At 34.8% G+C, this 18,994-nt stretch overlaps 2 protein-coding genes across 3 annotated transcripts in view; both read left to right on the forward strand.

Moving 5' to 3' along the window:
* Window positions 1–12,326, forward strand: part of LOC106716736 (guanine nucleotide-binding protein G(o) subunit alpha) — a 38,612-nt gene extending 26,286 nt beyond the window's left edge. The window contains exons 5-8 of one of the 2 annotated variants that reach the window (XM_014510313.2): window positions 8,542–8,670; window positions 9,026–9,155; window positions 9,526–9,679; window positions 11,362–12,326. In XM_014510313.2, coding sequence (XP_014365799.1) covers window positions 8,542–8,670; window positions 9,026–9,155; window positions 9,526–9,679; window positions 11,362–11,549 — 601 coding nt within the window. In that variant the 3' untranslated portion in view covers window positions 11,550–12,326. The remainder of the gene's footprint in view (window positions 1–8,541; window positions 8,671–9,025; window positions 9,156–9,525; window positions 9,680–11,361) is intronic. The other variant, XM_014510312.2, reaches the window with a different exon arrangement.
* A 3,373-nt stretch (window positions 12,327–15,699) lies between these two features.
* Window positions 15,700–16,733, forward strand: LOC106716638 (cyclin-Q). Its single transcript, XM_014510191.2, has 2 exons — window positions 15,700–16,452; window positions 16,587–16,733. The coding sequence occupies exons 1-2, from the start codon at window positions 15,787–15,789 to the stop codon at window positions 16,674–16,676; spliced, it is 756 nt and encodes a 251-aa protein (XP_014365677.2). The 5' UTR covers window positions 15,700–15,786; the 3' UTR covers window positions 16,677–16,733.
* Window positions 16,734–18,994: the final 2,261 nt, after the last annotated feature.

Genomic DNA, 18,994 nt, shown 5'->3' on the forward strand with positions numbered 1-18,994 from the left:
GGATATGTGCTCGCTGTTACAAGGAGTCCATTGTATTTGAAACTGGCTACTACTTTGTACATATATACATACGGGAAGAGAAGTTAGTCTGGGAGTTTTGTGAGGAAATTAATAAACAACGAATGAACCATTGGATTTTACCCAATACTTTTTTTTCAGCAATTATTTTAATTTATTAATGTTAATATTATGTTTTCCCGAGTTTGGTAATTTTTTTAACAAGGTCATATATCTGTACATGAATGAAAAGTCTTTATACTTAAACAATTCATTAAATATAACATAGTATGATAATTTACAATGTAAATAATTCTTTGTAACATTATTATGTTACATATATGTGATTGGTTCAATGGTATATATAGTTGAACTGACTACTGCGTAATCCATATTACATGCCAACCATGCATGACACTTCATTAGCTCATACAAAGCTCCACGGGTCATGGGTCCAGAAAATTATCCAGCCATTGTCGTACAATTGCTTACATGTAACGTGTTACGCAGCTACACTTATATGTGTCGCTTCTACATACAAATAGCCGTTTCTATTGTCCAAAAGTTAGGAAATACTAAACTATATGATTTCAGTTATACAATATCTTGTGCACTAAGCTATTTGCTATAAATATTATATAACATATGAAACTGATATGGAATAAACTGTTATTTTAACGTCTAAACCGTTATTTTCATGTAAAATATTGTAAATACACCTATGTAATGATGAAATGTTTTTGACATGTAAAGTCTTAACTAATACATAGAATACCTGACATGTTATATCTGACCGTGGGTTTCTGAGACCAAAATCCGCCTTTAAAATATATCGTTATCTCTGTTTTATTAAAGATGACAGGGATGACGAAATATTTTATCCAGATTTTGGACTTAGAAACCAATGGTTACTTTAGTATTTATCTTGTCTATATATATAAAAGAAAGTCGTGTTAGTTACACTATTTATAACTCGAGAACGGCTGAATCGATTTGACTGAAAATTGGTGGGCAGGTAGCTTAGAACCAGGAAACGGACATAGGATAATTTTTACCCCGTTTTCTATTTCTTATTCCGCGCGGACGGAGTCGCGTGTAAAAGCTAGTTTATAATATAGACTAGTTTGTCTTGAACCGATTGAACAATATCGATATGCTAATACTTTGTGCGAGGAAAAACAGTCAATAACCTCATAAGCAATTACATTCACAATATGTTGCTTGTATAAAAACAAACTACCCACTTAACACCACTTCTCTTATTATATCTTAATATTACATCGGCGAGGAGTGAAATGGATGCAGATGCGTTTCGACCAACTAAGGTCCTGACCTCAGTTGAGATCGATAGTTTATTGTGTTGATTCTTTGCTCACCATGAATGAATGAATGAATGATGCCAACGCTCTCAACTATTGTGCTCGGTTCTCATGGTTTTATATCTATTTGTCATGTAAATTAGATATACGTTTACTCTAGACCAGAGATTCCGAGAATTCTTTTCTCGTAGACTACTTTCAAAAGTTTAGGTACGACACATAATTATAATGTTGCCTACCTTTAACTATAACTTGTTCCTTTCTACAAAAATGTTTTTAATTTAAATTTAAATTTAATTCCGATAAAATATCACATCTAAGTTGAATGATAAACATGTTTGTGATGTTGGCATCACTGACATCTAGTTGACACCAGTTGAGCAAAGTTAAATACCTGACTATTTGCACTGGTTCTTGTGATGGCGATGTTTTAACGGCTTTGGACCTCGGCCAGGAAACAGCGCCGTAAACAATGATATACTGCAAAATGTCAACGTGTTTGAAATTATTTATTCGCAAAATAATAGGAATACCCATTTATTCGTACTCAAAATATGACTTTTAGATAATCTGAAAATATTAAGCTTTTCCTCTCTGATGTTTAATTTTGATTAGTTTAATGTGATTACTTGTTTTATTTCTTTCAAGTTTTGACCCGAATTTATGCTAAGTGGCTACCTTCTTTAGTATTTCCAAGAAAAAAGGAAAGTAACTTATCGCTTCACTTTTGTGCGTGTTTTCTTGAAACTAATTACATTGCGTGTGCCCAACAAATTTTGTGATTGCAACTTTTTGATAACGAGCCATTGTAAAAAAATTGTAACATGTATTCATAGACGTTATTAGAGTTTAGATGAGGTCTCAGAATGCCCTGACCCATATTTGCTGCAGTGAATTTGAAAGAACTAGCCGTCGGGGTTGCGTCAGATTTATTTACGAGAACGGATAGACCAAGTGACACGGAATATATTTTTCTGAAGCCTCACTTAGAATCCGCTAGATATGTTAAACTCGACATAAGTTAAAATCAAAGTTGCAAGGGTTCTGACGACGCTCGCGTTCGAAAATATCCAAAGTATTAAAAATAGTGTATTTTTTTGAGTTACATTTTTGTATACCATATTAAAAACTATGGTTTGATTTCATTAAGTTCGCTCAAATAACGGTACTGAATTTGTCGCCATTAGCAGACATCTATTTGTAGGAGTCAAATTATTTTGCGAAACATTATTGAGTCGAATGCTATTGAAACGGCTTCGCGCAAGTGAAGTGGGTATTGGGCACGGCGCGGCGGGGCACGCAGCCGCGCCGCGACGGCCGGGCGGCGGTCCTACTGCGGCGGCGCGATGCTCTATCGATCGCGCCGACCTGTTGCCGGGCGCTGCCGCTGCCGTTCCGATCATATAACGTAACTTTAAGCCACTGATATACAGGGATGGACAGAAATAATGAAGTTAGATACAATCATGTCATGGTTTCATTGTTTTTCTTATCATCAATGAACAAAAATACACATCGATTCCATGAAACTTCTTCTTGGCCTTTTTGCAAAAAAATTGGCACCTACTTTTACTAATATAATCGTGTCAGAATGGTCACTATAGCTGTGCATACAACAATTAATGTGTTGAAATAGCAGGATTAAAACACCCGTATCATAATTCCTTCATAAAAATTAGCTTAATACTGTTTTCACAAATTATGTTACATTTGATAACGATGTGCAATTCCTAAAATATAATAACTTTTAGTAGTTACATGTATCTCAAGTACCTAATAAATATAGCCCTTATCCTAACAATTCCTCTAGTTCTCGGAAGTTCGCCCGCACAGTCCGACCCGGCGAGCAAAATGTTTTGCCAGTGGAAACCATATTGACCGAGAGACACGGAGAAATCGATACAGTTAGATCATAAGAACAGCCAGTCTATCAAATTAGTTTACTAATACTGCTGATCAATTCAAATATATGATTAAAATTACTTTTTATTACCGATAAATGTCATATAAATTTATCATCATTCCAATAATATACATAAAATTACAATGGAATTTTCTAAGACATTGCGAAATACCGTTTTAAAAGTATCGTCGTAGTTTCACTGGAGATTTTCGCTCTGTAAAATCCCTAAAGAAATGTTGAGACCGAGAGGGAATGATTTTTCTGAAATCTCAGCAATGCGCAAAAACTGTCTGTGGCTTGACTTTATATTTTATGTAGATAGAATTCAGATAGTTTTTTATTCATTTTACTTTCTGCATCTTACAGAGACGATTATAGTTGGCGATAGTCAACGGAACATTCAGATTAGGATTTTTTGTTAAAAGAATATTCAAGCATTATTTTAATGGTTCGTCATATAAAGGTATTTGTGGTATAATTTCGAATGATCAGAGTTTAACTTATCATCTGCTGACCCGTTTTACGTAAACAGCGTAATGACGTCAGCAGGACCGTTCTAATATTTCGCGTCTTAAAACATTCATCGCCCTACGGAGTACACATAAATTGAGTGTTTTTTAACGCAACAATAACGTACATTCCGATTGGTATTTGTTCGTGACTTCTGTTTCTATATACGAGCCTATCCTAGTCTACATCGGTCTGGTTACTTGTTTTTGACTCGCAAATATCCAGCCGGCGTCTATGTCGAATTGAATAATTCATGAACTCCACACATCCGTAAAGAAACACTTGTTTTTGTTTCCGATTCAGAGATAGGCGACTATCGAATTTGAATCCGTTTACCTTGCAAACATATGGAGTACATGCCTAAACATAGATTATTTTGATGATGCCTCTTGTTTAATTACCATACTCAGTCCCTAAGTTGTCACCGATTAAAAAAACTATTACACGGTTCGCAGTTAAAAGTCGTATGAGTTTTGTTAAGTTGCATATTAAACTTTCTTATTATGAAGAAGCGGTCTCGTGTCGCGAATGTGCGATGTTCACTTGTCGCTCTAAGGGCCCTTGACGCCGCGTCCTCAGCTAAACAAGCCCCTATTGTGCACTCGTACCAGGTGAAAATAAAAACTCACTCTAAAACTAACGCCATATTTATAAAATAAACTAAAAGCAGATGTTAGATTTTTGTGTCGACTCTAGACCACTATTATTCTAATGTTGTGACTGATCAAAAGATGATATTTACTCCGGTTTATTGAATACGTATTCACCCTATTTTACCTTTTGTTTTAGTTTATCAAGCCTTTTTATCCATGTCACTATATTCTATGTATGTACATAAGGTACTATGTAATCTTATAGAGGTTATCTCAAGTTAGAATCGATAGTGAGTTAAAATCGGTTTATTAATGTTATGGTTATTTTTAACATTTAGCTTTTAATTCCAGTCCTTTTTGATCTTAGCTTTAGACGCTATAAATTTCAAATGCCAAAGTTTTATTATGAAAGACTTCCTGTCTATATCTGCTACATATTTAACGAAGAGAAAATCGCCGTTGAATAAGAAATATGTTTCCTAAAATCCGTTGCCCACATAAATAAAACGCAATTCTACGATAATTATTCCATTTGGCACTCATAGTTATTTAATGAATACATAAGTCCCTTAGTGTAGATTTCAGATATTTGAGTGTAGTAATATTAGTAGAAAACTAATATACCTTGAATTAAATAATCCTTTCATCGTCTTTTCACCAATCCAAGTTCTATTCATTCAGCAGTTGTGGACGGAACAGCATAATGGATTATTAAAATTTAATAAAGACAAAGCTTTACGGCTTAAAACGTTGCTACATCATTAATATAGTCTTTCTACCGTCATCATACCTATATATGCATATAGCACTACTGTTCAAAAAGGCAATATTTTAAATTAAAAACTTATTAGAGTTTTAAAACAGTTACACAAAAATTTAATTAGCGAGCAAATTTTTAAAGATGAAACTAGAGATTTTTTTAAGACCGCTTTTCCACTAACGAGACTCCAATATCCGTACCATTTGCACTTACTACATTTGAATTGGTTCATGGTACATGCGTTTCTCGTTAGTGTACAAGTAACTTGGTGGAAAAAAGGTTTCAAATGAATAATATAAGTCGAGTGCGTCACTGGTATTCCCCTGCGCTGCGCACTCTGATTCATTACATAGCACGAACTGCCTTACATAACGCCGAGCTGCTATTGCCTCCGTAGTTCCAATCAACTTTTTGCTGTGGCTTTTGAAATGTTGGAATTCACGATGAAAATGTAACTAGCTAAGGACCGAACTTCACTTTGCGTTGCATATCTTTTTGTGGAAATTTTTGGCTGCTCTTTGCAGATATGTCAACTGTTATTGAATTTAAAAATAGTAACGTTGTTGAATTTTGAGTGAATCCAAATTTTGAATGTCCTTTTTACGGTATCAAAAATACAAGGATTCATTAATACGATAGATCTATATGAAAGGCTAGAATTAATATCTAGTGAGAAGTACAGGAAGTGGCTGGACTGGATGACGCATCATGAGTATAACATAATTATAAATTACAATAGAATAGTTCGGCGCCAATAAGCAGTGAGACATCTATATAAAATAAAATCAAGTAAAACAATTAACATAACATTAACCACTTGTAGTACATTGAGGAGTAATCCACAGGCTTCCTCTAAGTGCATACAATCTTGGATCAGATGACGCTGGCGCACGGCCAGCCACTTGTCTCTTGATTTACACCCCCAAATGCCTGCATAAGTCTTGAAATATAAAACATAAAGGCTAAATGTAACCTTACTATGATCTAAAGAATTTTAAGTGTAGCAGCGACTATTGTTTTACGTAATATTTCTGAAATAACCTTTGTTTCAATTTGAAAAAAAAATGAATCTTAGGATTAGAACAAAGAAATCAGTCTTTTGAGTGTTATAGATGCGAAAGTTTCGATGTATGGATGTTTATTGCCACGACGAAATTATGAAAAAACCGTGGCAAATTATTGATCTAGCGTGGTTTACGCTTTTTTGTTTTTGATTCCGAATAGTATAATACAGGTAACATATTACCTGTAGCATTTTGATTGAGTATTTTAAAGAGGTATTTTCGACGACCAATTAACACACTTGCAGTCTATAAAAGATGCAATTATTCCGGTACCTGTTATTTACCTGTTGACTGCAAATGGAATTGTTGCTGCGGGCACCAGTCCAACTAGTTCTTTAGAAGATGTCAGTTTCATAATAGTGGTAATAATGTTATATGTATTATTCAATCTTCGATATTGAAGCTGTTTAAGTTAATGCTGCAATATTTTTGGTAAACTTTTTAAAACTTCTGCTAAGTGTTGTTACCAGTCAGATTCTGTCTCTTCAGAAAATGCGGCCTTTATTCTTATTTATTAGTCTTTGCACTTCTAAAGTTAGCTAAAGTAAAATACATATTGTGGTACACGAATAATTACCACCAGAGTGTATAAAGTAGTACGCATTCCGCACGTCAATCAGTTTTTGTTTCTTCTATAAAAAGTCACCGTGTGCATACTTCATGGAACGTGCAACTTATATGGGTCATCACGTAGCGGTGCGGTACAACTGGTCACATGCACCATTCAAAACCAGTATGGATGGAAAATCATATCTCGTCCTGTATATATATTTAAATAATTATGACGAATCGTCACGATAAGAAAAAAGAATTAGATATAGATTTTTTTACATTGTTAAAAAATAGTAAGGTTTGTAATACGATTAAGGTGAATCATAGCCGATCTCGTATTTCTTAGACTATTTTTTTACTAGAAAACGTCTGTATTTGAATGTGTGAACTCCTTAGTACATAAAGGACGATTCTTTTTCAAAATTCTTTGTTAATACAATTGTATAATAAAACATGTTCGATCACTTCTGTGCGCGATTGTACACGAGTATCGTTGTCAGCGCGCTCTCGTTACTGTTTCCTTATAAGACTTCGATAAGAGCACGATTGCAGTTATATCGAATACGTCGTCGGCTCCGCACCGACATTCATACTGCTATTTACTGATTCATATGTTGTACCTTAAATTGAATTAAAGTACCCATATACTTCGTCTAAATACTCTTTTCGTCAGATTCATAGATCATACTCACGTTTTTTGGCACCTAAAATTTTCTCTGTACAATTGTTGTTCATCGCTTAATAAATATAAACTCCATACATCCACAAATAAGATTCAGCAATGAAACAATTTTCGTTTAACTTCTTAAAAATAAACTGGAGTCTGTCAAGAAATCTGCGTACTGTCACATAATTATCCTGTGGGTATGCATATTATGACAGTTTCGATTGGTATCCGGAATCATTTTGTTTTTTATTAGTTCGTCTTAAAAGGCAAAGGTACGTTTGTCAATGCCGCTTTTGTAAAGCCTCTAATGCCACGTAACCGCAAAGAATGCAGCAATGAAGTTGCTTGAATCATGCGCTTTGATGTTTCATATTAACTGTAATTAATTGTCCTTGCCCACCAATTGTCCTTGGTACGCTCAGGTCAAAGACTACGTCAGTATTAATTTAATAGAACCCTAGACCTCAAAGTGAAGACGAACTATGTATCTTGTAGTGTATTTCATACTAGTTTAAATATTGCGTAAATATTAGGGTTACTAGGACTTACTAGAATAGATAGACATCGTATTTTTTTTTCACTTGAGTTATCACTTGCCCAGTGGCAATATTTCGCTTTTTATAATTTGTAAATATTACAACCTATTTAATAATAATAAATACCGATAATTATTGTATGCTTCAAAAATCATGCATTCAAAGAGAGCTAAATCCTTAATAATGTGCAATTATTCAACAGATCTCGGCCCATGCCTTCAACTACCGAGCTTAATAGTTTTTTTTTTATATTAATAAAGTGCATTGTTTGAGTGACGTTGCAGCGATAACTTTTTCTCCTTACAATTATGTTTGCAAATATTTGATTGTTATAGATACGAAACGATGTCTGCCAAATTTTATATAAAGTTTTTAAATTTGTCACATAATTTAAAAAAGAGCGTAGTGTTCGTTATAGTAAAAGTGAGATATAAAACGCAATGCATACAGCAATAGGATCTGTATTAGTTCTTGTCCATGTTCCGTGATATTTTAATTCGAATTATGAAACCAACCTATACCATACCTAATTGTTTTTACTACCTTCATAAATACTTGCAATATTTTCACACTCCGATAAATACCTCGATAAATTAGGACATGTTGAAGCCGATGATATATAATGTTACTCTTCTTTCAGCTTCCTCGACGACCTGGACCGGTTAGGCGCCAGGGACTACCAGCCCACCGAACAGGACATCCTCAGGACCAGGGTCAAAACCACCGGCATCGTTGAAGTTCATTTCTCCTTCAAAAACCTTAATTTCAAGTGAGTATACATATTTTGCTAAATAGTTGATATAACTTGCTATTCTTTGATTTTACACTATCTTATCACACATATAAGAACACTAGCTGTCGCCCGCGACTCCGTCCGCGCGGAATTGAAAAAATAATAAGTAGCTTTCAGACTATGATCTACATATGTGCCAAATTTATTCAATATCCGTTGACCCGTTCCGACGATACCTTCAAACAAACATCCATCCATCTAAACATTCGCATTTATAATATTAGTAATATTATTATTATCTCTGAATTTTCATACAGAATGAGAGAGATGGTAGTCTTGTTATAGAGATGTTAGGGCAGTGAAGAATCATAGTTACGTTGCATTGTTCCAGATTGTTCGACGTGGGCGGGCAGCGGTCCGAGAGAAAGAAATGGATCCATTGCTTCGAGGATGTGACCGCGATCATATTCTGTGTGGCCATGTCCGAGTACGACCAGGTGTTGCATGAAGACGAGACGACGGTATCTATCTAACTTAACTATATCAATATCTACATACTATGCGGACATTTAGCTGTTTTTTTATAGCTTAACTATTAGTTGAATTTATTTTTAATTCTACTTATGTTCAAATACAAAAATCAGTATTTTTTTAAAGGAAATAAACACTTTAAATATGTTTACATTAAATCATCAAGTTTTTCCTCTTACTGAGTTATTTCTATTATTAGTTAATTTACTACTTATTACTGTAATAAGTTTACCTATTAAGCGCAATCGTATATAACCATTTTAATCTAGCCGTAGGTGATTAGTGGTTATTTTGCCTGGAGGGCATCCTTAAGGGAACTCTTAATTTAATTAATTCTTAAAACTTTGTTGACGTTTTCAGAACCGTATGCAGGAGAGTTTGAAGCTGTTCGACTCTATCTGCAACAACAAGTGGTTCACTGACACCAGCATCATCCTGTTCCTCAACAAGAAGGATCTCTTCGAGGAGAAGATACGCAAGTCGCCGCTCACCATCTGCTTCCCGGAGTACACGGGTAACTTAACATATTAATATTTTAACACTCAAACTATAACATTTTATGTCACAGCAATAACAGTTTGTTATAATAAGATTCAAAATATCTATGTTCGTAGTTTATGGATCTCATTTCAGTCAGTTTTCATTAACTTGGTTAAGTGAGAATCCCAGGGACCGCGATAATTTACTCTCTTAACTTGAATTTCTCGCTAATGGTGGTCCTCTGCCGGGACTGGACAATAACTCTCGCTTATAGAGAATTCTCGCTTTTTCAGATATGACTGTATTTGCAATAATTGCATGACTAAGGCCTATTTTGTATTATATTCACTAAATATTTTCGTTGAATGAATTGATATTAAGCAATTCGGATATCTTTTGATTTAAATAGCTGACGTGATTTGAATCAAAAATAGATTATTATCTGTGTAATGTTCTCACGTCACGCGATGGCTTTTAACAAAAATCTAGATCCTAGTGGACAGATCACTTTAGTAGTTAGACATTATAAAAATTTATAACAGATATCTGAATTTACCTGAATTCAAACTGTTATTATCTGTGATTATATTTCTGTAAACAGCATTGTTTCTTATATCTACAAAATATGGTATTTTAGCTGACAAACAAAATTAATCAATATTATAAATCATATCTCCATTTTGAATGAAAAAAATAAATAAAAAGTACTATGTAAGAATTCGTATATGTATGTTGAACAGTATATATGTACTAATGACGATTTGTACATAGATATTGTTATTACCCTTTAAACATCCTCTCTTTATGATGTCAGCTGTAAGAGAACTATTTTAGAGTTAAGCTCACCAGTATGTCACCGCATTTCTAATGTAATGTTACATAAATTATATTGTTTACAAAACTTAAATTAATAAAAAATAAAAACTTGTGAGCCGTCACGGGACGCCTGGCAGATGTGAAACATCGTGTGTGTACAAGTAATATGCATAAAATATTAAATATTATAATTAAAGAAATAATAATAATAATGAAAATAATGATAATAATAATAAATAAATATGTAGAATAATAATAATAAAAATAAGTAAGTAAGGTCTGAGGGTTGTGTAATGTTAGTCGATGTCACTATTCCACATGACGAGAATCTCGTGAAAGCTGAAAAAGAAAAATTACTAAAATACTTAGACTTGGCTCACGAGATTACCGCCATGTGGCGTATGAAATCGACTACCATTATTCCGATAGTCGTATCGGTGAATGGACTGATAGCGAAGAGCTTCGACCAACATCTTAAGAAGCTCTCGCTAAACAGTTGGATTAAGGGCCTGATACAAAAGGCAGTTATTTTAGAAACAGCGCGCATAGTTAGGAGGTTCCTGTCTCTGTAGCCCTCACCACTGGTTGTTTGAGTAATGGGATTCCGCAGCCGGTGGTATACTATTTTTTATATAATATATTTTGTTAATTTTCTTTTTTATAAAATGTATTATATAAATAATAAGATAATAAATGAATAAGGAAATAAAAATAATAAATAATAATAATAATACCTTGTGTTATGTACCTACATTATGTAATACCTAATGTATACCTTAGTATAGCTTGGCGACCCGTCGCCACGGCAAGCGTCGCCACGCCAACGATTCGGTTTACAAGTGATCCTATAGATGTTTCACATCAAAAATCTTAATAAATTATTTGTTCCTTTATAAACAGGAGCGCAGGAGTACGGGGAGGCGGCGGCGTACATTCAGGCACAGTTCGAGGCCAAGAACAAGTCCACCACTAAAGAGATCTACTGCCACATGACGTGCGCCACCGACACCAACAACATACAGTTTGTGTTTGACGCCGTCACTGACGTCATCATAGCCAACAACCTGCGCGGCTGCGGATTGTACTAGACTCACAACGAGCACATCCGCCGGGGCTATTCTGTCACACAACTCACCAATACAACCAATACTTTATTGTATTCTGATTGTGGTTAAATTTTGTCGCTCCTAAATCAAAGTGTCATCAATATACTTATTGTTTTCAGTTTAATATGACATGACGAGAGCATAGTGTCACTAGTTCGAAAGTTGTTCGTTGGTGATGTTCAAAGTTACATAATAGCCCCCTGGGGCGGCGGTGCGACCACTGATAATGTGAACACCGCATTTGGAAATGACGTCGCTACGAACGTATTTGTTCGTATTTTTTGTGTTTTAAAGAAACTTGATGATTAATCATAGAAATTGTAAGTCAGTAAAATAAGTTACGGCGTTTGAGGAGTCATTGAGATACAATTTAATGTTTTTTTTTTTTGTCTCATTTGGTCGTTATATAAAGTAATTACGTGTAAAATTGAAATTGAACTCGTTCTCGTGGTCGTACCGGCGTCGTGTCGTCGTCGGCGTGTCGACTCTTGTGTTTCGCGACCGCGTTATCTCGAAGTGTGACAGTCGTTCGCCGTCGTTAGTGTGACGCAGCTGAGCCTATAACATATATTTTGTATGGGAAGTGCTTACACAGGATATACCGCCGATGTGCAGATATCAGCCGCGTGGCTTCGACGCATCCTTCTCTATGTTTCAGTGCGGGCTCGCGACCCGAAACATCGTGACTAGATCCATTACGTGAACTACTCAGCCGCTTCTACCCCTTCTAAACGTAATTTTTGATACACGCTTAGTTTTTTTTTTTTGTATGATTTTTTATCGTATAAGATATGTTTTACTTTGACCATTATAATGGCTTTGCCATGCGTTACGTCAGTCAATTTTTTTTCTAACGAAATTGCGTAAAAAATGACATCTAAACGTAATATATGAGTTTTGTAATCGTTTAATCGTCTCTTTAGATAATGTTTGCGATCAGCGTATTCTAGTTAATTCGTATTCAATTCTAAATTTCGGTGCTAGACGTTTCGTATTAGTTTTGGCTATCTGTGATCTAGTTGCGACGCTTCGGGTTCGATACGTCGCGTCGCGTTCGGTTCGGGAACGATCGGAGGTTCGATTCGTCGGTTCGGCGAATGCGACGCGAGATCGCGGCTCGCAGCAGCAATGTGCTTATATACTCACTCTCTTACGGACCAAACATCAGGAACCAATAAATTAGCGCAGAAAGTCAGTAGTTACAACTCGCGGGTACGTCACGGGCCTACTTTACTGATGCAGAATATCATTCCATTGTTAGGTATTATCAACGAGAACATTATTTTTGTAAACTTTTGAATGCACAACTGTACCCGCTAAGTCGGATTAAGGAGATGTCATTTATTTTGCATACTTTGCAACCTTTACTGTACTATCCCCCCCTACCCCCACGATAACTATACGTTTTAAGTTAAGCCTCATGTTAAGCACAAATGATTAATTACTTGTAAGAGCATGGATTCGTTATGCCATATATACTATCTTTAATATTTTTGTGTTCATATTTTTTCTATATCACTTTACAATAATCTTAGATGTAGTCATATAATAACTACTATTTTATTGTATTCAATTATAACAACCGTGTTTAGATAATTTATTTGACGTAGCGTGTTCGTGTCGGAGATGGTGTAATGTGACATGTCACTTTTCATTTTATATTTAAGTGAAGTAACCAATGTTTGTAACGATGTTATCTTGTATCGTGCTGTCAGTCGGCCAGCCAGTCAGTCAGTCAGTCAGTGTGTCAGTCAGTCAGTCAGCACGCCGCGCCACGCCGTAGGTTCTATTGACATCAGATGTAAGATATGTGAGTATATAAACTTTGTGTACACTCGCAATTTTGGCGTAATCAACACTATACATATACATATATATACTGTATAACATAATTTATTAATAATAATAAAATAAAAATCTTACTTTTAAGCATTAGGGCAGTAATTGTATCAATAACATTAATGAATAATGCAATTAGACAGTAACCTTTACTATTGTCATAGTTAGGTCATTTTTCTTTTCATTTTACGTTTATGATGTATGTAAAAAGTGATTACTTAAATGAAAATGTAACGCCTACAAAGAGCTCGCGGGCCGCTACATGCGACACGCCATCCAACACAGCACGAAACATGTTGCGAAACATTTCCAAATAAAACCAGGAAATAGATGAATATTGTAAATGTCGTCGGCGGCCCGCGTCCCGAGCGACGCTCGCTTGTTGCTAGGTAGGTTTTTTTACTGTTACGTAACAATATGTGTATGTAAAATCGAACTAATTATATTATTAGCGCAGTTCTACTCCCGACCTGGGATACATTTAAGCTTCACTATATTTTAAAACTTTCTTCCGAGGCGGAGCTAGGAGGCGATCTACTCGAGTGGTCTCGCTGAGTGTCCGTCGGCGTTTAGTTAGGTTCCAGAATATTCCTCATATTGCATTTAAGGGCGACCTTTTGTACTAAGCGAAAGTAGATCGGAACATTGTCAGGGGACGTTTCACAGTTCCACATCGAGTTGCCCAACATTCGTGTGTTGCCGGCTTCCCCTCCAGCGTGTTAACTTAATGCATTTCAATGTGTTTTCCGCCGTTGGACTTTAACTCGTATTGCTTTAATATTTCGAATGAATGGGATGTAAATTTTGTACACTGCCGCATTATTTATTCGCTCCAATCACCTTTAGTTTATAAGAGTGGTGACAGTGATAGACCGCGCACACCTCGCCCCCCCGCGGGCATGTCCTCCCGGTGATAGTCTCGACGCTCAAAACGATCCATTGAATTGTGAGTGACGTGGTTTGTGCAGAAGCTTCTTTTTTGAAGACTGAAATGTTGCGGCTCAAATGTTCTCGTGCTTTATTAGATTCGCCCCGGGGGTAGGTTATCGGAGTGTGTTTTATAAGAAAATTAGCGTTAGTGAAGACGGCATAGATCAGCTTAGATACGGTAAGTTACGGCATTGGAACACTACCCCCGGCTACAAGTTAGCGACGTTCAATTGTATTTCTTTTGACATTGTATATGCTGAATTTGTCACAATTGTGTCGATTTAATGACGTCATCACCATGCTTCATTCGTATTTGCCAAAGTTAATACTAACCTCACTATTTATACCTTACTATATGTACTTCGATGGCTAATTGATGTGTGAGATGCGCGGTAAAGGCGGAGCTCGCCGCCTCGCTGTGTGCTGTGAGGCACTATTTATGGCGATGGCGACGTTGCGAGCCATGTTAGAATCGACGACATGTAACTTGTAGCGCGGCGGCCGCTCGCTCCGCGCGGTTCCCGTTTGAACAAACGTTTAAGAAAGTAAAAATTTTTAGTCACTAGTGGGTAATTTTTGAATGTGATTCAATCTTATCTTTATTTTTCTATATCGAGTGACATCATTTAACTTTATTTCTATTATGTTCCAACTTATATTTTGTAATGCATTTACTGAAAGCGAAATATATAACCAACGATGTAATTAAAACAATATTTTTCTCTTTTTTGTATCTCGTCTGCACTGGAATTTTTTATTGAATTTACTATAAATGTACTTTTAAGTGTATAATTTTAAATAATTACTGAAAATGATTATATTCTAATTTTTATGTTCAAATAAAATAATTTAGTTTTATTTTACCCCTTTCCTTTTCCCATATTTCTTAGTTTTTTTGAAATAATGATAACCCTAGTCTGATGTATTGGGGATGTCACAATAATTGCATCTCTACTTCGGGATATTTGGAACATACATAACAGCGCACACGAGAATCATAGTCTTATTTATGCTATCTTTATTAGATACAAGGATATCTAAATCGGAGGAATGAATTAAATTATGGCAGCTCACAAGCGCCCCTTATCAACGTCAAAAAATCACAAATCATGTCTATGTACTGTAGAGGCATGTCTTGTCATTTTCTATGTCTAAGTAGGTTTATAAATATTCTGAAAACCAACCGCGATAGCAACGCCTCACCCGATCTGACATTCTTGTTTGACTATATCTTCATAGTATTATTTCCATTACAAATGGTAAAATTAAAAAAATCGTTCAAAGAAACATTTTCACTGTAGTATACTATCTGCGAGTGATATTTTTTAAATGTAAGCACTTATAGATCTGGCAATTCAATCATAAAGTCAACAACTGTCAAAGTCAGAAAAATAGGTAATATAAACGGCTTGTTGTGTTTGTGGATAACCTTAATAGTTTCTTTATAAATATGAAAGACGTAATAGATGTAATGGCTCTACAAAGTAGCAGACGCGAAAGAAGATTGCCCGACTACCGAAGTATTTCCGGTCACAGTATGGCCACGAATTTTATATTTGAGTGCGGAATTAAACTCGGTTTGCAGCCAGCTACAGTAGCGACCGCTGCAATATTTTACCATAAGTTTTTTAAAGAAGCTGATAAAAATGATTACGACTGCTATGTTATATGTACAGCTTGTCTGTGCGCAGCGGGCAAATCGCGAGATGAACCGATTCGCCTCCGGGACGCAGTGAACGTAGCTCATAACTCTATCAACCGTGGTGCTGGACCTTTGGAGCTAGGAGAAGAATATTGGTCAATGAGAGGAGCAGTAGCACAAGCTGAACTGCTAGTCCTACGTTTATTGGGCTTCAACTTAGATGCGCCGTCGCCACATCGATATTTGTTGCATTATTTACGTTCCCTGCAGGAGTGGTTTCCCGCCTCGCAGTGGCGCAGTGCACCCATAGCTCGCACAGCGATGGCCTTCTTACAAGACTTCCATCATTCCCCTGCAATACTGGACTATAGAGCACCTCATGTGGCGGTGGCTTGCTTGACATTGGCGTTACATGTTCTGGGAGTGTCAGTTCCTTTGGCCTCAACACTAGATGATGATGCAGCTTGGTATTCTGTACGTATTTTAATAATTCAAATTAAACAACTAAATGGTGTCGGAAACATAATCTAAACAGTTTGTTAATTAATTTTACAATTAAATACAAGTATAAAAGATCAAATAATTTAAGACCTTTGTTTTAATTCCAGGTTTTCACTAAAGATCTGCAAAAAGAAAAGAATTGGGAAATAATGGAGAAAATTATGCAAGTGTACAGCCGAGAACCAGAACCTATATAAATATTACATTTTCTTATAAAATTTGCATGTATTGTGTAGCATAATTCAATTTAATAAATTTTGACAAAATGAGGCATTAAATGGTTTTATTGATATTACTATATTATTAATTTTAATATTTTGATAGGCAGATGAAAGTAGGTTACTGATGATTAATTGTGTTACAAGATAAAAACAATATTTCATTCAAAAAAATTAAGATTAATAATTTTAAAAATCAAACACTTACACATTTAACTTCTGCACATCCTTTTTCTTCTGTCTTGATATTTTAAATTACTTGAAGCACAATTTGGTTTCATGCACACTCGTGATACATTTCCTATTGAAATGAAAACCACTTGATTTTACTTGAGAATTCAAAAGATATGTTTAGTGGAGCGAAACACATTAAAATGGTCTTCACAATAGAACATTCCCATGGGCCTCTCTGTATGCTGGGTTGTATAACATAAAATAAATAAATTATCTCAATATGGTAATCACTTTCTCACCCTAATAGGAAGTATAAGTAAAGGTTAATTCTAATATATTAATATTCAATGAGAACTCACTCGGGGACACACTGATATAAAGTACTACTTAAAAGGCTACAGGTAGGGTAAATGAACAACACCATTTTAGATCTACAAACAAATATAATTCAGTTGTCTAACATTTTACGATACATAATTATATAAATGTACAGGGTAAGCTCATGACGTGGGTAAAGCGGCTAGTTGACTTCAGACGACAGACGCCGGGCGACAGAACCGAGATGCTCTGATATGCTTCGATTTGTGGACAGAGGATGACTTACAATCTAACGCGTGGAAATGCGCCAAAACAATTTCAATGTGCCGTCAGTTTACTAATCTACATTAGACATCGATGACTAGTAATATATAAAAGGATACGCCAATTTCAAGCGTACTTCTAGTTCCATCAATAACGCTAAAGATTATATTTGAAATAATGAAAAAAAAAAAAAAAACATTCTGTGCGTCCGAATGGAAGACAACAGAAATTTAAAAAACAATCAACATAAAGTTTGTGCTTTATTATAATTTTATTTATTGAATTTAAATAATAGTTAATATAACATATAGTTAGCGTGTCGGTGAAGAGAAAACATTATATTAGAGAAAAAACACCTTAAGCTATTCAATTTTATTCTATAAATAATTTCACATCGATGAAAATTTTCATGTAAACGACAAAAATGACTGTAATTAGTTATTGCACTATACTCTAACAACTACGAGGATCAACACGTAGAGGAAACAGCCACTCGCCTCACCTGAACATAACAAAAATGTTACACAATACATATGGGACTTAATACTTTTAATATTAAGTGACGTCACCAAAAAATTGAATCATTAAAAACAAAACTTCAAACATCCAAAGTCTTATATATATAACTTCAATATGTATGGTTAAATTTTTAAATAAAAATACTCTAACATAAGTTGTATTTTAACTAAACTGAAATAAGTTAGAAAAAATTAGTAACATTAATAATTTAATATTAATAGTTATTCTCACAAAATCCATACATACAGACAGACAGTAAATACACATAGAAAAAGGCAGTTTAAGTAACACACGCACACACACAATTAATTTTATTAGAAACGAGACAAGGATTTATATTGAATATTTTTAGGAAAGAGGCACTTGAAGTGAAAATTAGAAAATACAAAAAGTAAAAAAAAAAAACAAATTTCAAATATGACTGGAAAGGATAAAGAAATCTTAAATAACTGAAGCTAAAAAATAAAGTGACTAAAATAGAAAATAAACGAAAATTTAACAACATTTTTTTAATTATCTATTAATTTATAAATAAAACAATAAAATCTTGTATGGCAGCTGAAATAAATTTGTACACATATTGTACATAACATTGAGATGACATCTCACACTCAAGGGTTCAAACTTCCATCAAATTTTCCTAATCTACTAATATATTAAATTACAATTAGAAGGTGACAAAAACTAACGGCTACATTTTATACGACTTATATTTAAGTGCTACACATGATTTATGCATTCACCTACTTTGGCTGGATTCATAAATAAATCAATTTAATATTTATTTTCACTTCAAAACAATGATTTAAATACATAGAGCTGACCTTTACATTTAAAAACTCATACAAACATACAATTGTTATTAGTTCCGCCCGGTTTATATTATTCCAGTCTACCGATTGAAAGCAGCGCTGGATTACAACTGGAAAAATGAAAACCTACGCAGTGCATTTCAGTATCAGTTTACATTATTCCAGTTTTTATCTAGCGCTGGTTTCGATCACTAAACTGGAATAATTTAA

Source organism: Papilio machaon, chromosome 16, assembly GCF_912999745.1.
Source record: "Papilio machaon chromosome 16, ilPapMach1.1, whole genome shotgun sequence".
Lineage (NCBI taxonomy): Eukaryota > Metazoa > Arthropoda > Insecta > Lepidoptera > Papilionidae > Papilio > Papilio machaon.